The sequence below is a fragment of the Pelecanus crispus genome, chromosome 2 (genome assembly GCF_030463565.1).
Source record: "Pelecanus crispus isolate bPelCri1 chromosome 2, bPelCri1.pri, whole genome shotgun sequence".
In the NCBI taxonomy this organism is placed as follows: domain Eukaryota; kingdom Metazoa; phylum Chordata; class Aves; order Pelecaniformes; family Pelecanidae; genus Pelecanus; species Pelecanus crispus.
In genome coordinates this window covers 148,909,703-148,931,181 of record NC_134644.1, presented here as the reverse complement: position 1 = coordinate 148,931,181, position 21,479 = coordinate 148,909,703, and the positions used below count along the sequence as shown (strand labels likewise).

The 21,479-nt window shown below is 41.5% G+C and overlaps 1 protein-coding gene across 1 annotated transcript in view; it reads right to left on the bottom strand.

Moving 5' to 3' along the window:
- Positions 1-17,794, bottom strand: part of DPY19L4 (dpy-19 like 4) — a 29,211-nt gene extending 11,417 nt beyond the window's left edge. The window contains exons 1-13 of the mRNA XM_075704765.1: positions 17,659-17,794; positions 14,149-14,256; positions 13,062-13,186; positions 12,317-12,407; positions 10,418-10,539; positions 9,405-9,550; positions 7,441-7,564; positions 6,732-6,866; positions 5,393-5,524; positions 5,205-5,303; positions 3,910-3,983; positions 1,915-2,073; positions 123-242 (exon numbers count right to left, since the gene is read on the bottom strand). Of these exons, the coding sequence (XP_075560880.1) occupies positions 123-242; positions 1,915-2,073; positions 3,910-3,983; positions 5,205-5,303; positions 5,393-5,524; positions 6,732-6,866; positions 7,441-7,564; positions 9,405-9,550; positions 10,418-10,539; positions 12,317-12,407; positions 13,062-13,186; positions 14,149-14,256; positions 17,659-17,794 (1,571 nt within the window). The remainder of the gene's footprint in view (positions 1-122; positions 243-1,914; positions 2,074-3,909; positions 3,984-5,204; positions 5,304-5,392; positions 5,525-6,731; positions 6,867-7,440; positions 7,565-9,404; positions 9,551-10,417; positions 10,540-12,316; positions 12,408-13,061; positions 13,187-14,148; positions 14,257-17,658) is intronic.
- Between the last annotated feature and the right edge of the window lie 3,685 nt (positions 17,795-21,479).

The following is a 21,479-nucleotide window of genomic DNA, read 5'->3' as shown; positions in this document are numbered from 1 at the left end:
GTACCACTATATGCCAAATACATTTCTGAAAAGGGGTGAATTTCAAAGGGGTGAATGGTATATCATGTCCAGTTAGGAACTCTCTGTTGCTTTCAAAAAAGATACATCAAAATCAGACTTACCCTTCCAAACACATCGCTAGACAACCAAGTAAAATTGTGTGAATTACATGATAAACTATTTCTGGCCTCTCTCCAATTCGACCATCCTCAAGTTTAACTGTCTCTTTCAGTGGTTCACCACTGCAGTTGGAGAAAATGAGACATCACTTAATTCAGACATTATCTCAGGCAAAGGTGCCAATAAAAACACTTTTATGACCATTAAGTCAGCAGTACACCGAGATCATTCTTTGCCATATCATACAATATTGTTGCACTGCTTATTTGTTTTTTGTACATCATCAATGATCTATCAGTATCTGCTGTCCCTTTTTTTAAGGCTGTAACCTCTCTGGAGAAATGGCTGTGAATTAATACAATGGGATCGCTGCCTATGACTGTAAATACTATTTTAAGGTAATTCAGCAACAAGACACAGTCTAATTTAAGAGCACGCACACTCCACAAACATTTAGATGAAACATGCGGTACATGCATTCTAACTGAGTTTCTTCATATCACTAGCTTGGTGAAGAATTATGGAATCTGTAGGACAATAATTGTGTATGGAATGTGTATACCCTTTTATGACAAAGTAAGATAACAAAACCAGCTTTTAGTCACATTATTATAAATAAAAATCATAACCAAAATCTTACAACAAATGTTTTTCTACAAACAAGATAGCAAGGTACACAAGAGAGAAATTTTATTCTACCATGATGTGATTTCAGGTTACAATTTTATAATAAGCTTCCTCACAATAAATGGAAAAATATTTGAGATTATTAATCGCTTCAAAACTTTTAAAAAAAAAAAGGGGGGGGGAGAAGGTTTATTTTAAGCTTTTCTTTAAAAAGCTGTTGGACATACTGGAGTCACTGCTTCCTACAAAGTAGTAAACAGCTATTTCAACACTAGCAAAAAATAGGAAGCGTTTGTTTCATTGTTTTGAATATGCTATCATACATCCAACCTGACAAACATTTTCATTTATAGCAGTATAATCTTTATCTATTAGAAGTCTTAGTCCTTGAAAAATCTATTGATTTTTGCTGCAGACAAGTGAGAAATTTGCCCTAATGCCTGAGCAGTTACACCATTCATCTTCTACCGGGAAGAGATAATTTCCTAGCAATTGAGTTTCCAAGACAAGTTACGCTAGGTTTACAGTCTTGCTATTCTTAGTCTGTAAACAGACAGCTCCCCTACCCCTTCTCTCAAGGGAACTGTGAATCACCGTGAAACTAAAAATAATTGAGTCAGTTTTACTTCAGCTCTGTTCTGAGCTGCAAATGCTGATGGACCTTATCACAGTAAACAAGAGTTAAAAAAAAAACCCCAAACAATAGTGAAGCATTAGAAATCTGAATTCTCTCAACTCCACCCATCTCATCCTTCGCAGTATGTAAACTTGGACCCCCTCCCCCGCAAAACAGAGAAACAAATCCTCTAGCAACAATTGGATAACTTTGCTGTTGGAAGGGGAAAACACACAAAACATCTTTCTCCCTCACAATGGGAAGAGACATAAACATATCACAAAACATTAGCCAGAAGTCTGCAGGAAATGCACCTATGGGGAAACAAACCAATGACAACTCCCTGTCTTGACTGGAGGGAAGCTCAAGAAGCTCATCACTAAAGGACTTTCTTTAGGAGCCTCTGGTGGGCCTTTCCACTGGTGCTCACACCCTGGCAAGCTCAATGGTGCAACAAACTTTGGAGCAACAAACATGATGACCATTCACTTAGACATCCATGAAACTCTTATTCTTAACTTCTTATTTTTCAGTGTAAGTAAGTTACTTACCAAATTCTCCTAAAAATGACCTGAGTTACAGAAAAAAGGCAGATAATTAATACTAAAATATAGAAAGGCAACAGTGATGACTGTGTTAGTCGCAAAAAAAAGTCTTGGGAGGGTGCCTGAAGAGATTCTTGACAAAGGAGCCAATTCATTGTAAAATTCCTAGTAAGGCAAAAACATCCCATTAAAAATTATAACAATGCCCCCACAGATAAGAAAAAAAAAACCCAGCACACAACCAATCACAGTTTAACCTATTCATGTCATAGGAAACTATTTGAAATTAATCTTTGAAAAGTTATCTTGTTATCATTTGAAACTGGTTTACAAGTACTTTTCAGAGTAACTGTCAAAAGCTTATCTTCCAAAAAAGAATCTGTGATCTGAAGAGACCAGACTACAACTCTTTTATTAAATCACAAAACCCCAACCTCCCATATAACTCCATTATGGGGACCACAAAGCACTTTGTTGTCACAGTGGATTAAGATTTTAGAGATACTGATGCAATAAGGTATGCTTGTCCTCATTCCAAACAGGGAGATGATGAAGCGAAAGTGGTCATCTGAGATCACAAACAAGCCCGAGGCACTGCCAAGAATAGAATCCTTAATGCTGAAATTCTAGTTCTGTAGTCGAACCCACTTGATCACTCTTCTTTCTCAATTAATGAGCAGAAAGATTATCTACTCTGCCAAGAAGCACTATCAATGTGTATTCTCAACTGGAATTGGTGCAGCATGTGATGCCATGAATGCATTCTTGTCTTATTTTGTTTTGCTTTCCTCCCTCTTTTCTTTTTCTTTTCCCCCAAGGGAAGACTAGAGAACAGAACCACTTTCAATTAGACAGACTGAATTTAAAGATTAACAGCTGGGCATGTCCAAACTGGCCTTAAAAGACAGATCTTGAAGCTCTTGTGCTGCAAACCGTAATTCCAACCCACAGTTACACAATTTTCTAGGCATAGTTGCACCCAGTTTGTCTCAATCACTGGCTTCATTGCAGAGTTTGACAGCCTGGAAAGTAACATGTAGCAAGTCCCTGGGGGGAAAAAAAATAAAGTCCATAATACCTGATAGCTGAATAAACTGAAATCCTGACCAGAAGCAGTCCTTTCTTTTCTTGCAAAACACTTAAGAAAGTGCATGTATGTGTGTTAATGCATCTTAGTCAATGTTGTTACATCTTGTCTTCCAAAATTCCCCAACAATTTCAATTATGTGTGATGTCATTTTCCACGTCTTCCCCTGAAAGGCTGTGAAGTAGTTTTGTAAGAGAGATGCAGCTCCCAGGAGAGAGTCCCAATTCCTGCACAGAACTGCAAGTCTTGGCGTGGGTCCAGGACATGTCTCAGTCCTTACCAATACTCCATTTGAAGTTTTCCAGAAAATCAGTAGCTATGATGTCTTCTTCTTGTAGACCAACATTCAACTCTTTTACAGATGCAAAGAGTTTTTCTTAGAATCTCAACAATTCCCTCTGACTTTTATTGTTGTCCCTTGACCTAATTTCTTCCAAAACATACAGGGTTTTTTGGGGGGCTGTTATTCTTACAAAACTAAAAATAAAACCCCACAACCCAACCCTGTTTTGAGATAGTATCAATAGTTCATGACCTTTTTCAGAGCCCTTTCTTTTCCAGGCTATAAAAAGTACCACCACCTTTACCCTATTATCTTTGCTTTCAAGTCTTATTAGAAACACTAGACAGGGTACAGAAAGTTTTTGCTCTTCAACATCAAAAGAAAACAAAAATCTATTAAATGCTTTCACCCCCAGGCATGAAAAATATTGAGGTGCCTCAGAAACCTCAAAATCCAAAGTAAATTCTGTACATGCATCTTTTTTTAATTCAATCTTAAAACCAGGCGACAAATAGAAACTGTTTCTGTAACTCCTCTATAAAATTCTCACAAGCCACTGAGATTTTATACTTCTCAGAGCAGTTTCAGAAGTTTGGATATCTTAGAAGGTGTAAAGAGTTTAAAAACTTACTTAGTTGTGTTTAAGCCAAGTTTTACTTCAATGAACTTCAGCAAATGCTCGTTTTCTTTATGAGGAACAAACATCTGAAAATTAATTTAGCAGAGAAAAATCTTACTAAGTGCTGAAGCAGCTCTCATGTAGTCACTTCATTCAGATTACAAAATGGCAGGGAACAATCAACTATTCAAGATTTAGTTAAAACTAACAAACTAGATTAAGTGTGCCAATTAAGGTACCAGTGTAGTATTGTAAATTTTCACTTAAATAAATCTATCTTTAGGGTTTCCTTGAGAATATCATTCCCTTCATTTCATTCATGTACTGCAACAGGAGGGCAAGTGAAAAGCTGTCAATAAGTTGCCAAAAGACTACCAAGTGGTGTAAAAAGGATCATGAGAAACGAACATAGACTTACCCCCAAGCAAGCCAAAGAACATTGCGTTTAGCTCCACTAAACAATAGGACTACTGCCTAGCAAAAGTTATGAGCATTTGTAATCTTCACATAAATTGACTGAGCAGCCAAAAATTCTGTGTGCTGTCTATGTAATTAAACTCATATTTTTCAAGGTTAGGTTTTATTCTCCTGGAGATACAGCAAGGCTAGCCAGTCTGAATGGCACAAGAAAACAATCAGATCTGAGCATTCTCTCAAATGTTTTAGGGTTCACTAGCTTCTTTATTTTTAAGTCGACACTGTTAATTAACACAACCAGGGTGAGTTTGAGACATAGAGGAAAGGCACAATAAATTATGTCAGAGACTAGAGCCAGCAAGAGGGAGTTGCTAATCAAAATACAAGACCAGGCTAAAATCCCATTGTGTAATCTCAGCTCCTAGCTGACTCCTACACTAAGTGAAGGTCTCTGTTCCCATGTTCTAGCTGGAATTTAACTGAAAATTAACATCTACTCTGAGACTACTCATACCTGTTCCTGGCTACTAGGTCTTCTCCATGCACAAGAATATTGTTTTAATATTCAGACCAGTTTTTAGAGGCCATCCAAGTTGTAACAAAAAACACATTTCTGAAATAGCTGAAATGTGATTTAAAGAGTATTTCTATACTATGCTTTAACCTCAACCCAAAAGACCAAAGCCCCAACAAAAAACAGCTGCTTGAGTTGTTAAAACTTTTTATATAGATACAAAATGACTCAGTTTTTAGTACTCCAATTTGCTACGAATTAAGCTGTGAACTCTCAGATCAGTAAGATAAGCAACACCTCAAAAGCTTTTTCCAAGATACATCTGCAACTTTTTAGATTTTAACAATTAAAATAATTTTTCACAGAGGAATCTTACCTTTAGTAAGAAGTTTAGTGTCACTGTTATTGTAAATACCAAATAAATGTACATTATTTTCAGCAATCTTGACATAAATGTACCTTTTTTCATATTCATCTGCAAAAACAATTTAAGAATGCCGTATAATTTGGAGTTCAGTTTAAATAATAAAAACTACACTCAGAGTTAGAGAAGAGTCTATTTACCTGAAGGCATTTAGAGAGCATTAAAGCTGCTACAAGACTCAGTAACGGTGACACTAGTAAGGCTGAATTTTCAAACTGCAAAAGGTACCCCAAGAAGAGAGAAAACAAGTAGATTTTGTATACTTCATGTACCTGTTGAAGAAACAAAATAAAACACAATAAAATAAAATTACAGTGGATATACATCTTGCTTTTTAAGGTAGTAGATAGCTTGCTCCATTCCTCTGTTAATCAGGGGATTAATGGATCTCTATCCTCCAACTCATGAATCTATCAGAGTACCGTTTGGCTCTGGAAATTATTTCACATCAAAATGATCCTGGTCAGCCCCAGTAACTAGTGCACAATTACTTCACAACAATTCTGTAAAAATGACAACAGTAGTAGTATTTTACAAGCTCTCTCCATTCTGTAACCTCACTGTGATGTAGCATGAAGCAGTAACCACAACGCAACAGTATGAAAACACACAATTTGTGTGAAAGAGCTGACTACTGTGAACTTGCGCTTTCCTTGCACTCACAATAACTTGTTCATTTAACCTGTCTCAGGAATACACAGACTGTTACTGATACTTTCTGTTATTTACTAATTGTTAAGCAGATCTTGTAAACCCTGATACTTGATTCTTTAGACTTCTACCAAAACACCCATCTTCTCCCTTATATTTTAAGGACTCTGCTTTGAACTAAAATAGATCAAACATTTCCCACCGCTGAGGAACAGGAAAAAAAAGCAATTGAAGGAAGAGGTGACGAATCAGTACTGCATGCATTTTGAAACAGAAGTTGCATCTAATAAAACAAGAACGCACACATGTACGAAGTAGCATATATACCATTGCAACAGGCAGAGTAAAAATGTCTTATTGTTGCAACATTTCTCAGAATCATTTTGCAGAATAAATTAAAATACTTTCTTGTGTTGAAATATCAGTTGGCCTTCAGCATCTGCCTAGCTTATTTATTGACTAAATCTGTACAGGGTGAAAATGAGCTGCTTAACTGCGCAGAGCCCACAGAGCAGTTTTTTGGTCAGCCCCACCCTGCTGTGAATAGGGAAGGGAAAAGAAGAGGCAGCTAGGCCAAAAAGGATGCATGACTGAGTATCATCCATCACTCTTTCAGCTCTCCAAGGATGTTTCAGGTCTCAGAAGCTCTGACATGACACGCACTTCTACCAGAAGCTTGGACATGACATGCACTTCAGCTGGACCCAGGCTGCAAGACAGGCATCGCTCAGTCTGCGCCCTTTGTAGTTCCTGAGCAGTATGTATGGCAGGCACCTTTGAGGCTGTATTTAAGTTCCCAACTACCAGTAGGTTGAAGAGTTCTAATACCTTCTCTGTCTGTGCCAGGGCAAAGCTGTCTAGCAGAAAAAGAGAAACAGCCTGGACAAACAGGAGATAATGACTGTATTCCCACATCATCATGAAGGTGTATGTTGAAGCACTCACCAAAAGGTAACAAAACTTCTAGAGTTAAAAAAGAAAAACAAAAAAAAGCATTAATTTCATACCTAGGCATCTCTCTCACTAAAGTAACTGCGAGGTCATTAAAACAGAAACTATGGAAATTAATTATTATTTTAGGAAATAATTAAAATACTGACTTCAGACATATTTAACATGTTCTCAGATGGAAGAAAGTAATTACTGGAACATTCAAAAACACTTAAAGCCAATCAGAAGAAACATCTTTGACAGAAAGATAGGTAAAGGAAGTTACCACCATCTTCTCCGAGCAACAGGAAGAGCAACAAAATAGTTTCCTTAGTGAGAAAAATTCTGCATCAGTTTATTCTAAAAAGACAGCACACAGCTCATTACCACACTGTTCTCTCTGAACCCTCACGGGGGCATAACAGGGCAGGGCATGAGTCGCTTAGCAAAAACTGCACATGCCTAGGCGAAATCCAAGTGGCTGTTTTGAAAAGAACAAACAAAACATCTACTGTTTTCTGCCTAGCAGGGCAATAGTGACAGAGGTAGCTACTCTAGAACACAGTTCTACCAGCAACTCTTTATTAAGAAATTAATTTTGCTTTACCTCAGCAGAACAATTTAGGTTTTTTTTTAAATAGCCTGTGAGAGCTGCTACTTGACATGCAAAATATGGCAAAGCCCAATTTTCCCTTGATGGTATGGAGTAATCAATTCTTGTTGTATCTGTCCTAGAATAAAGTACAGACAAACAAAATTATTAAAAGATTTATGGAACAAAAACATCAAGGAAAGCTTAAATGTCACTTCTAGTTATCAAGTGTGGCCTTGCAAGCAAACTATCCCTGTATTAGGTGTAAAGCAGTACTGACACAATTTCACTGCTGATACAGGTCACAAATTTAGTATCAGCATGGCAGGTCCAATCTTCACTCATTTATTCAGCAGGTCTCCTTATTAGGTGGCATTTATAGGACTGAAGCCAAAAAGCATCTGCCTCCAGCCTTTTCTGACCCACCACAACACTGTGTGAGCCGGACACATGACAGGCTGCTTCTGCCAACCTGCACCGTGACAACAGAGCCTTCTCTGGCCACAAGCGGTGCTAAATGGTCTTATGTCCGTAGGCAGGGGACCGCCGCCGAAACAACAGCTTTTCACATTACGACGAAAATCAGCTCATAGCTGCGAGAAACGACTCCGTTCGGTTCTCATACAGTATGTTTTAAATAAGTGATTTAGGCAGTCAAGCACAACATATTTAGAATCCAAAGTAGTGCTCTCGCTCGTAGCAGCAGCACCAGCAGATACTCTGTCTACAGGGAAAATTCTGCCTAGCAAAACAAGAGATTAAAAACAGATGGGGAGCATGGGCCAGAACAGCAGCAAGGTCTTCTCATGGAATGACTTGACAGTATCTGCACAATTAGAGCTGTAGGAGAAAGTTTTAAAAAGTGCGAAAGTGACTTAGAAGCACAAGTCACACTTTCAAATGTGATCAAAGGCACCAGTTTCAGAGGTACATAGTCTTCTTTGTGTCTACTATGCTTTTAAAAAGGAGCCTCAAGCTCCTTTATCATTTAGGTATTTGAAAGTGTCACCTTTCATTTTTACCTCTGAAGCCTCTTACAGAGGTGTATTTGGAGCTTTTTCAACTCCTGGACCTTTCAATTTGTTAACAGTGTTTAAACTTCTTTGCTGTTGAAAAAAAATACAGATTTATTCACCATTTTTCCTACTTTCCACTGTTCACACCAGCTTGACGAACAGTATTTTTAGCTACTAATCACAGATTCCGTCATGATGACTTCACACTCCTAAAAGACACTTCCCAACAGTTCAACTTTAAAGGCCTCTCTCTAACATTCTGCTTCTCCTTAGCTCTTTCAAGTGCTCTCAAGTTCACAGAAAGCCCCAGAGCTACTTGGGTGACAAACCAGCAACCTGAACACAAGTTCTCATTGCACAAATGAGGCTCCCTATTATTGTGGTGTGTCATAAAGGGAGGGACATACTCTTGCAAGTGAAACATTTTAAAATAAAAAAATCTTGAGATCAGGATCATCTAAGAAGATTCCACTTTGCACAAAAACCCACTACAAAAAGCAGATTAAAAAAAAAATATCAAAGACTCTTTACAAGAAAAATGCACTTGGTCATTTCCTTCTAAGCAACAGGACAGCCATCACAATATTTAGAGCTGGCCACAGACAGCAATTCTGTTCTACAGTAACTTCAGAAATTTGTTTTCATTCTTCACCAACACAAAACCAAAACCTTCTGAGGAATGTTTTTGCAAAATGGAACTGTGTGAGAGAATACTCCTGTATTCACACACACACATAACATCAGTTCAACTGGCAGCGTGGACGGTTTGGACAACAGGAGGCCTTTCCATTAATAAAATGGAAATCATGAGAATCAGTGCATCTCTGGGAGATGTCTTGTATTCGGTGTAAGAGCTTGCTCTCACAATGAGAACACAAAGTTTAATAGAAAGCATTTCAATCCGCTCTAATATTTTAAAATGCCTTATTGACAAACTAGATTGTATAAAGATGTTTTTCTTACCTGTTAATAATGAACCATGCTACAGTCAGCATTCCTGCCAGCCAAGTCCCACTCATAACCCAACTGGTTACAAACAATGCAGTCACATAAATTCCCTGCAGTCCAAAAACTATACCAATGTAGAAATACACTGGTTCAATAACTTCCTGAAATTACAAATAAAAACGAAGAGACATAGCGGCAACTGAGCTGAAGCTAGAAATGATTACTATTTACTATTTGCATATTGCTAACAGTGTGCTAGGTGCTTTACAAACAGGTAAGAGATGGCCCCTATTCTAGAAAAGTATTGAGCATGCTTTTATTTTGGGCTCAGGGAGAACGAAGCAGTTTGAATTAAGAGCACACTTCAAGACTCAGCTTGCTAGTGCCATGATTTTTGTATTCGCTTTAGCATGAACATTGTACGTGTCAGATTTAATAAATCTATACTGCAGTGAGATATAAAGTTCCCAGGACTACTAGAAGAAGTTATGTAGGGGAGGAACCTGGAGAAGTAAAGATTTGGCAAAAACGGTTCCAGACACAGAGAAGCACATATAAAATAAATAAATAATAAAAAAGAAAGATAAATGAGAGAGGACACAAGTATGCAGTGTAAGCAGAACAAAGCCTGAGCAGAGCAGAAAAAGACAAAAGGTTTATCTACAAAAGTGTTTTTCCCTTTTATCTATATGGGAATGGGTAGAGACAGGTACAACTATAACAGACTTCTGTACTCCAAAGGAGCTAACTTTCCTGTTTTTAATGGATAGCACAGATACTCTCCACATTTCTAAGCAGTTTGTAGAAGTAAAGAATTATAGACAGAAAAGTTTAGTGCATATAAACCCCCAAAATCCTACGCCAGAGACTGATCAGAATTGAGGAGAACCTGGACTTGATAAGAGGCTTAGCTCAATTCATTCAACAAAAATTGCATGTATTTATTGTATACAGCATAGAAAGTCTCATACACACACACACACACACAACCATAATGAAAGTACAGAAAGTAGGAGAAATGCACATACTTCGCTACCAGATGCTTGATATAAAACACTGGCAATCAACTCTGGGTACAAAGTCATTTGCTGGACTGCATTTATTGTCTTCAGTGATATTGTCTTATTGTTGTGTGTCAATTCATAAACACCTATAGACAAAAAAAATGTATTATTCTTGGAATCACTTACTATTGCTGTTCTTAGAAGAGGTGAAAGTGTACTCAAAGGCAGAGGGAAATGGATTTGATCATTAAAGTTACTGACTGACTCACCACTCCTAATTTTAAAGGAATGAGAATTTTCTGTGCCAGGTGCCATTTTACCCTACTGATTTAGTAACAAAGTTATTACCATTTTTTTTTGATCTAGCCTTTAAATAGAAGGCCCAAAATCAACCAGCTGAAGCATAGTCTTTTCAGTAACACACTGATGCAGCCCTGGAACCAGCTACCTAGAGATCACCTTCACAAGAGGTTCTTAAGAAGTGAGATAAAGATCTAACAGGGATGAGCAGGATGTATTAAACCTGTCTCCACAAAAAGGTCAGATATGATGGCCTCATCGGCCTTTTCAGCCCTGCGTTTCTGAGATTTCTAAAAATCGCTCACTTAACACAATACACCTTTGTATGGGATTGAGATTAAATTGAAGCTGGCATACTTGAAGGATACATCATTCTGAGATATTATAACTTTAAAAATGACATAATTACTTAGGACAATAGAGGGAAGGGGAAAAATAATCCAAATTAGGTGGGCGGGGGGAAAGAACAAAACCCCCAACAACAATGCAACAGCCAAACAAGATTACAGTTTCCAGCTCTGAGCATATCTGGGTGTGTGGTCTGCAGCTGGTTCTCTGCAGGCCAAACCAGGTCTTGCAGGACTTGCAACTGGGTTCAGCACAGATACAATATACTTTTGAAAACTGGGTGCCCCCTTAATACCTAGCAGACATGTGAGTCTACCTGTTTACAGAGAGCATGCCTGAATGAGGTAGTCCATCTGTCCACAGCATGGGTAATCTCCCCAGAGATAATGAGGAACTGACTGTACCAAACATCTATTATATATTGCTGACATGCTACACATCAGCTAGGAAACTGTTCAACCAATAAAACTATACCTACAAAGTTTAACTGGCTTCGGATGAGGTTTCACGAGGGGACTGAACTAATTCAATGGCTGACTGCTGCAAGACAGGGCTGTTCACTCCCTCTTCTCTCCTGGAGTTCTCACTTTTTCCCCACACTAGCCCAGGTGGCCTTCTGACCTCACTAAACTAGCACAAAAGTGTTCCATCTTCTTTTCATTGCTTTAGTTTTCTGCTGGTTTAGGGACCTGGGGCCAGTGAGCTCCAGAGACAGTGCAAGATAAAGAGCAGGAGCGCAAAGGGAGGGAGAGACCATTTTCACCCAGTTCGTTCTCCTTCCTGTTGGTTTCTGTCCCCATCACTCAGTGCTCATCAACATCTATACATCAGAGCTGACAGGAGTAGAAACCTCTGGCAGGGACAGGATGGAGCCGATCAACTCTTGACAGAAACTGTTCCATCTTCTGACAGAGTATGGAAAACAGTCATTTCCATCCCTCATTCCCAAATTAAAGATCAATTACACTTACATGGCAGAAAATCCACTATGTAGCATAGGCAAACCCAACAATAACTTCCATATGGGGCAATATGAGAGTAATATTAATCCTATTTCAGAGTACCGATTAAAGGCAACCCGCTGGAATACAGGATAGTTAAATATTGTTTTTTAAAAGGCACTGAAAAGTTAGGACAGCATGCAGTTTTTAATTAATCTGACTGATATACCTACATGAGAGTATAAAGTCAGTCTCCCCAGTCTGCAGGAGTTTTTTTGCTGTCTCCAAAGGAACAGGACTTTTCAAGGTTAATAAAACAAAACGGGTTTTGTACCTCTTTCAAAGGAAGGAGCCTTTAGCAGTTCTTTATAGAATGAGTAATAAATGGCGCTGTCACCCTGAAATGTAATTTCTCGTTCAAGTTCCTAGGGAAGAAAAAAAAAAAAAAAAAAAATCACCTCCTGCAATCTCTTCCCATAGAAGACTATATATTTTCAGACAGACTGATTTTGCAATACAGCACATGGTTATGACTCCACTGTACATCTTCAAAGTATTCCACAAAATATTAATCTTCACAGCACCTCTGTCAGGTATATAATGCTCTCTATAATTTAGCAAACATGCTCAGAATCAGAGCAACTCAAATCCACATCGTAAGTCAGCACAAGATCCACAGGATCCTTTCATATTCACAAACCTGAATTTCATTCAGCTTTCCATACTTCACTAAATAATACAGTTCTTAAAAAAAAAACAAACACCAAAACCATTCATTCCTGTTGTTTAGCTTATGCAATCCCAGTATGCTTCAGTTTTTTCTCTAAATGATAAAGGATGACATGGAAAAACATATAAAAGCGTGACAAGACAAGAATTCTGTTAGTAGGAAAAACACTTTAAAAAAAAAAAAAGAAAAAAAAAAAAACAACCCCCCCAAAAAGACTGTATCAAAGACAGAGGCCTGAGTAGAATGACATGGGATTCTGCAAGCAAGGAGTTCCAACCTGACGTTGATCAGCTTTGATTTCAAGGATACAATTTGGCTTTTGTTTCAGTAGTTTAACTTTTTTCTTTACCTGCCTGCTGGAAAACCAGAATTTCCGTTCATGATATGTTGAGAGGTACACAGCATACATCATTCCACTAGTGACTGCCGCAAGACAGCCAAAGAAAAGTTTCGCAAAACGCTGAATTAACATATCTGAAAAGGGACAGTGAAAAAGCTAAAATAGTCCAGAGGACTTAGAAACAAGCAGTATGCCCTAAATATGACTCATTTCTGAACAGCAAGTAAGCTTACTGGCATCAAAATTACCACACCATCATCAGCACAGATACATCGAGAACTGGTTTGTTATTCCTGTCCTGCAGAGTTTTCTTTCCCAGTTGTTACCACTGCTTCATAGGACTCTCAGATGAAATACACACTACACTGCAATTTTCTCTCCATTCTAGAAAGCTTCATTTTCAAATGAATTCCAAGAAAGAAAAGCGTCTTCCAAATAAACAGAGAGAACTCTAGGTTTTACCCAAAATACCACAAACTTCTTAAAGATATTAACAGAAAGAGGTGGCAATACCACACCTAACATCAATACTGAGACATTCTATTCTCCATTCTGTTTTCGAATATAAGAGGAAGGAACTAATCTGATTACCAAACTCATTCAACGGGTGTCTACTTCACCTGTAGCTCCCTCAAGTTAGTACACACTTTTAACATAAAAGTTTTTGGTAGTTTGGTGAGCACTTGCCTAAAATTACACCTGGTTTTAGTTCTGTTTCTTGAAAAGCTGCAAGGACTTTTTGTCTGTTCTTGTTTCAGTACCATTACTTCATGTCTTTCAGCTTCCCAACCAAAAGATCATTCCAGGCGCAATTAAAATATTTATTTGTACTCAAATGGTAACAACAGTAAGATTCTTAACCCTTCTGCCTCTCCCCCCCAACCTGAAACAATCCAGGACTACCATTTTACTCTGCAATACATAAAATGTCATTATTAAAGAATTCTAATGCACAAGCCTGTTTTTTCTTGAAACATTCAAAAACCTAATTCAAAATAAGTCTGTTATAAATTACTGTGCTACAAATATCTTCCCATAAAACGTAAAAGAATAATGAAAAAAATATCAGAAGTTGGCTAAAAATTCTGTAGCTTACATTTTGGCGATCTTCCCAGCTTTGAGTTTTCTTTGTTTCTCTCCTCTGGAGCCATTTTGTCAGATTCTGTGCAGTTTTGCTTCTTTCTCTGTCGCAGGTCTGCTGCCCCTGAAGACATTTTTTTCTTAAATTATTGCAACACAATACCTAAAATTACACTCTGAGAAATCCACACAGCAGCAGGTAACAGCCAGTTATTGCTACTGATTCAACCCCACAGCAGATATATTTGACAAAAAGACTCAATTAAAGTATTTCATGTGTCTAACTAAAATAACAATGTAACAAAACAGAAATCAATTCCTATGTTATTCCTTAGAAAATCCAATAGTTTTTTCTTGAGGCCACACTCTGAGATTACCCAGAACCCAAACTGGAAGCTAACTGGTTTATTCCATGGCGAACGTATCACACAAATGAAGGAAAGCAGTAGTTTAGATAAGTTTATACAGACACTGGGAGAAATTGGTGCCAATTTCATTCTACTCTCATCCTGGTTTTACACTGCTATAGTACAGTAGTGTACCAGGCATATTACTGTGATATAAAAATTGGGCTAGTCCATTACTTTTAAATTGAGCTGTCTGTTATTCATATGGTGAAAGCTTTTATAAAGTAAATATAGTATTACTTTTTTCCTGCTTCCAGATCTACTGGAACTAAGCAGATTTATGAATTTTTAGTCTAACATGTAACTAAAAAGCTCAGTCTACTAGGCCACATACATCACATCACAAGGCTGAGGGCTTCTTCGGCTTCTGTTAAGTTTTCTGTAAACAACAGCAGTTTGAAGCCCAGGCCCATTTATTTTACAGTCTGAAAGGCAACGAGGCTAATTCACAGAGTGCAAGTCTCCATACAAGAAGACTCATTGCAAAAAATCTGTTATAATTACTATATTAAAGATGACACCCACATGCGATTAAAAGATTTAACCGTAACTCATGCTCCAGAATTTTTAGGTATCCAGTTTGATCTACTGTCCAACATTGCTTAAAATTTTGTAGCCACTGATTTCCTCTGGACTTAAACCAGCTCTTTCATAAAGCCATTCAACTTCAAACTTGAAGTGTCAATCTTCACATCCCACAATAAAGCTTTTAATTACTCTAGCTGTATATTACTTCATCTAAATTGGTCTACTTTTAACTCCTGACTATTAGCTTTAGAAGTTAGAAACTAGAGATTAAATAAACTTTTAAAGTGGTGTCTGCCTGTATCAGAACACCTATATTTGTGTTTTAACAGGATTTTCAAAGAAATTTATCAGTTATTCCAAGATCTCAATGGTATGATTTCATGGATTTCATGGAATGAACAGAAAATGTCTACCTTCTTAAACAAGATAAGAATTGGAAAGATATTAAACAAAACAAGGTTTAGGGTGTTCAATATCCATTTATCATTATGTCAATCTAAAATGAAATATACACCAGTATCTCTTAATGTCATGCATATTAAGTTTATCAGGACTGCAAATACAAAGTGCACTGCAATTAAAAATCACTTGTACCATGTAAAATAAAATTTGGAGGGAAAAAACCCTAGATCACCACAATGGGCAGATATGTGCTTGGAAAGACAACTGTCTGCCCTTGTCATCCTAGTTATGACCAAAGCAACGGCAGTGAGACCACTGGAGGAAAAGGCATTTCTTTCATTTTTCTGGCAGATAAGTGAGCCACATTAGAAGTGTAACATGCTTATGAAGTCTAGAGTTAGCAGCAGTAATAGAAAACTCCCAAAGAAAGAATAATTTAAAATTATAATAATTTAAAAATTCTAAACCAACTATATCTCATTCAGCAAATGATCTTCACCTCAGTTTTGAAGACTGCTCAACAGATTCCCCCACTCAAAGCAATAATAAAAAAAGATCCAAGCATGCTACCTCCATTTCATTTGCAGCTGCCTCAAAGAAGAAAAATGCTGGTTCCACTTCTATGAATCCTTTAAATGGGGTGAAATGAAAGTCAAACAAGGCGACAACTAAAAATAATCTATGATTTTGAATTGATGACACAGCCCCTAGTACCTCTCTATCCAGCAAGCAATTTTTCATCTGAGATTGCTTTCTAGTTCCCTGTAAGTTCCCAGTAAGTTTTATTTCAACTTCTGTTGAGACAACATGCATTTCACTTATTTTTATGTATCTATTGCAGAAAAGCATAACTCATTGCTCCTGAGTGCCACTCTATTAATCTGTTTTTCGCCTGCAAATTGAGCACTGTCTGCAATTCTTGTCCGCTCATCTAAAGAAGGATAAAGTAGAGCTGGAAAACATTCAGAGGTAGGCCATGAGGGCGATCAGAGGTGCGCAACAGCTCCCATACAAGGAACAAGGAAGCAAGTTGAGGATGCCTCAGTCTGGAAAAGAAGATGACCGACAGAAACATGCCAGAAGTCTACAAGCTAGTGAAATGCGCAAACGGGCTGAATAGAACAGTGATTCACCTTCTTTTCTAATACTGGAACAAGAAGTTATCAAACAAACCCAGTGAGTCAGGCTAAAAGGAACCAGTTCATCGTGCACTGCCTTCACGTAGATCACTCCTACCCAAAGAATGTTCTGTAATCAAAGAGTTTATATAGATTCAAGAGAAGAAGGCCACATTCACAGAGGACAAATAGCTGGAGACCACTAAGTACAGGGGGACGACATCCAGCTCAGAAAGTCCCCCAGCTGAGGACATGCCATGGGACTGTATTGCATATGCTTATTTTGCTCTTACGCTTCTCTGGGTGCCTGTTTTTTCAAGAGGAACGGTCATGTCTCTGTTGATTTCCCCAACAAAACTAAATGCCATCTCCCAGCCCTCACAAGGGGGGTTAGCACAAAAGAGACCTGGAGAAAAATGCCTGTGCGGGGCACTAAAAGTGAAACGAGAGAGGACACAGGCTGACACATAGAAACGGGGAAACGGAGAGGATGCCAAAGGAAAAGCAGGCTCACGGAGGCATCCACGGAGCCGACGGATGCTGCCCCGGGGTGCCCTGCACAGAAGCGACACCGGGCGAGGGAAGGGAACCAGACCCCGAGTTTCTGGGCTCCCTCCCGCTCGGTGCTGCGAACGACGGGCCGCCCTGGGCGGCGACGAGGCGGCCTCCTCAGCGGGGCCCGAGGGGGCCGCCGCGGAGGGACGTGTCTGGCCTGAGCCCGCACAGCCACCAGCCGCTGCGGCGGCGGGACCAGCGCTGCCGGGGAGCCCGGCCCCGCGGCGGGCGGGCGTTTTACCTCCGTACGCGCGTTACCGTCCCGGCACCGACCGGACACCCCAGCCGCGACACCACCGCCGACCTGCGGCCAGGGGAAGAGGCCCCGGCCCCCGGCCCAGCAGGGCAGGCGCCGGTCGGGGCCACACCGAGCTCCCTCTCCGGCCCCCAGCTCCGCGGCCTGAGGCGGCGGCGGGGCGCGCGCCCCCTCACACGCTGCCGCCGGGCGCGGGACGGGGCAGCCCCGCCGGCGGCGGAGGGGGATCAGGGTGACACACGCGCCGCCGCCCCCCTCACCTTCCTCCATCGCCAGCCTGCGGCCGCCGCCGCCGCCAGCCCCCCGCCGCTCCGTCCAGGACGCCGCCACCCCGCCCGCGCTCCTGCCGCCGTGGCCCGCCTCTTGTCGGCGCCGGGGGCGGGAGCGCTCTCGCATAACACGGCGAGCGGAGCGCAGCGGCCCCTCACTTCCTGACGCCCCGCTGCTGCTCCCGCCGTCGGGCGCCTTCTCCGGCGGAACTGTGGTGGCGGAGCGAGGGGGGGAGGCCGGAGCGCAGCCGCGGCGTACCGAGGCGTACCGAGGCGCAGGCGGCCGGCCGCCCGCGCTTCCGGCGGGGGGAGAAGGGCTCCCCTGCAGCCGGCCCCGGCCCGCTCAGGAGGCGCGAAGCTGCGGCCTCCCGTCAGCCCGCCCCGCCTCGCAGCCTCCAGATTAACACCACACGGGCGGTGAAGCGCGGTTCCCTGCCGCCCCCGCCTGCCAGCCGGCTCCAGAGCCGGGGTGCCTCCGGGCCGGGCAGTCCTGCCCCTTCAGAGGGGCCCACCCAGGGCGCGGGGCCCGAACCACCGCGTCGCCCGTGGGTGCCGCTCGCTCGGCACCCCGCCTGCCTTCTGCGGAGAGCCTCCGTCCCCGGGAGGGGAGGTCTCCCTCCTGGCACCCCGCTCAGGCTGTAGCATCAAGAGCTTCGCCCTCCGTGCCCCGCGCAACCCTGCAGGTTTTTAGCTGCCAAATTCAGCTGCCCCTGTGCCCGCATGTGACCGCATCATGCGGAGAGGCCGGGCTTGATGGTTGTGCACAAGACTCTGGGCCGGCTGTGCTGCAAGAGCCTGGTGAGAGAAGTGCTTGGCTGGGCCTCGGCACAGGCCTTCGTTGGGCTCCTTTTTGCATCATGGTGAAGTACCGGAGCACAGTACCAGCACTCCACTGCCGCAGAGGCTGTACAAATACAGGGCAAAAGGATGCCCCCACCCCCAATGAAGTTACAGCCAGCTTTTGGGAAAATGGGCTGTGTTTGGGTAAAGGGAGGCCAGTGGAAGAGCCTAAGAGATGAAATGTCCTTAAGCAGTGGAATGGGTGGGCATTTCAGCGTACCAGCCACCTAATGATTATCGTGTTATTGGTAGCACCCAGGGAAAAGAAGGATTTAGAGGGATGGGGTAATTTTGTGAATGTGAGCTGGGTGTGCCTTCAGAGCGTTAAGGATAGCATGGAAAAGGTTTTTTTCTGTAACTTAACAAAGGAGGTGGGGAAGCCAGCATGTTCGCTGGTGGATGCAATTAGAGACAGTAGCTAAGTTAGGAGGACAGGACTGGTGATGAAGGATCTTTAAGGTGAAGATACGTAGTTTATGCTTGAAATGACAACAGATGGGGGTCCGAAGAAGAGACACAAAGCATGGGATGACGTGGCTACAATGACACTTATCTCCTACATTGTTTATTGCAGGAGCCCTTACGGGCTCCCCCAGTCAAGACCTTGTCATTTTGGGGGAGTCTCTGGAGCACAGAGTTCAGTTCCACCAATCCACAAGTAGTGATGCTGCGAGAAAGAGTGTATTTCACCCCGACGCAGTAGCAGCTTGGATTTCTGGTGGTGAAAGTCCTGAGTTATGACCATGAGAATAAGCTGAGCTGATTATATACATGGAGCTGGGTTTGTTGCAGTATGACAATCCCCTGATTTTGCAGCCATGGCAGCATAAGCTGCTTCTATGCTGTATGTGGGGATGCCAGGCCAGGGCAAAGGCTGGCACCCTCCCTGACCGCTACCTGGGGACACACCTCAGGAGGTCCCACTAAGGAGTCTTGCTGATACTGATTGCATTTGCCACTGCAGACACCCTTGATTCTTGGGTTGGGATTGTCAAGGACAGAAGTTCTCACCCTGCCATGCCCCAAATCTGCTTGCAAATCTTGTTGGTGGGCCCCAGCTCAGGGCTGAGGGGACTGCTTGGACCACAGAAGGAATCTGTGTTTTGGTGGTTGGCCACAGCCCTGGGGAGGGCTGGGGAGGACCTCCAAGTCTTGCCCAAACCTGCTGTGCAGAGAGAAGATTGAGACAGCTAGTGCAGGACCTAGCCCAGGGGGAAAGGTGCTCCCAAGCAGCATGTCTTCCAAGGAGCACCATGTTGTCTCCTTCCCAATGTCTTGTTACAGCTCTAGGGGACGGACTGAGCACAGGCATGGGCTTGGGTGGGCAGGCAGCCATTCAACAGGCCACAGCTGTACTACAGGCTAGCCTTCTGCATGGGATTTACCACCACTCATCATCAGACGGTCAGGGTGAGTTCTTTAATAGGTGCTGTATAAGGCCCCATGCATTAAAAGTATGCTGAGAAGCTCCAGAGTGTATAGGACCGTGGTCTTGGTAGAGAGAGTCTAGCAAAAGCTGGAGGGCTGGGGCAAGATCTGATGCTTAGCTAAATGATCTCAGATTTTTTTTCTGTCTTAGGTCAGACCTGTAATGTCAAAGGTTGGGCATCTCTCTCTAATGATCCAGGGCACGTGTGTAGAGATGCACCGAGGTTCACTACCAGGGTGTGGGCATCATGCCCTGCGTAAGTGCTCTGGACTAAATTCTGCCACCCTTTGAGGGAGTCTTGCCCTGAAAATGAACTGTCAGATTAGGGTCGTCATCTCGGGGAGCAGGGTGGTATTGACCAAATATTGAAAGACACCCAGACATTTGCTATCTAATAGTTTAGAAATAACCAGAGTGAAATAACTGAGAGGTGGACAGGATCTGTGCTGTCTGCGTCTCATTGTGTGAGTGTGTGTGTGTGTAGGGAGTTCCCCAGGCACCATCTGCTGAGGGCTGCGTTGCCTGGGCTCAATTTTGGGTTGGGAGGCTGTGACCCTGGTAGCTCTCAACAGCCGGCCCTGTCTGCTGCAGGGGTGCATCGCTGAGCAGAGCGGCTGGGCTTATTTAAACCTCTCAGAAGCAAACCATTGGAGGAGCTATCGAAGAGGTTTGTGAAAATGGCCCCTGGGCGACTGCATGTCTTCTGACATGCCTTTTGACCTGCAGTCGGGCCAATGGCTGATCAACTGCTGGAAAACTGATTTGGTTACTTGTCTAGCAGCTGCAAGGAAAAACTAAAGCAATTTATGTGTCCTGTTGGAGCGTAAAATGAGATTTATAAGTTTCCTGGATTTTTTAATAAAATCTAAAATACTTCTGCAATTGTTGATTTATTTGATAGTTAAAAGAGTTGCTTATGTTTTTAATGATCCATAAATTATGCATTGCATTTTTAATGTAATTGGTTTTGATCTGGTTTATTTTTTTCATAACTTGATTCTGTTGTAAGTTACCGGAAAAAACACAAATAATCGTTGCAATCAAAACAGCAATAATTGTTTTAAATGTTTGTACTCAGACCATTGCTACGTGGACAGGAATAAAACAAATGACTGCTCAGTTATGCTCTAAATCTTGTTTTTCTTAAGCCTTTTTTGTACCTGCTGTTTCATACTGTACCTTGTTACATTTCTTGTGCAACTCCAGTTTTCTACTGATACTCCAGCATGTGGATCATCCACACCTTGAATTCAGTAGAACTATAAATGCATATCAAGTTATTTACATGCACAACTGTATGAATAGCAGAGAAGTGAAAAATCCAGCCTGCTCACTTGGTTTTCATTTTTTCTGAGGTCTTCTATGGAAAAACTGCACTTTTGAAGGTGGGAGAACCAAAAATCATCTTTCATGCAAGTTTCTTTCTCCCAGAATGAATACGCTGAAATAATTTTTAGGGTAATGTTGAAAATGTTATTACTGCTGCGCTTCAATCTTCCAAAATGCTTTCTGTAACTAACATATGAAAGTTATTTCATTCAGC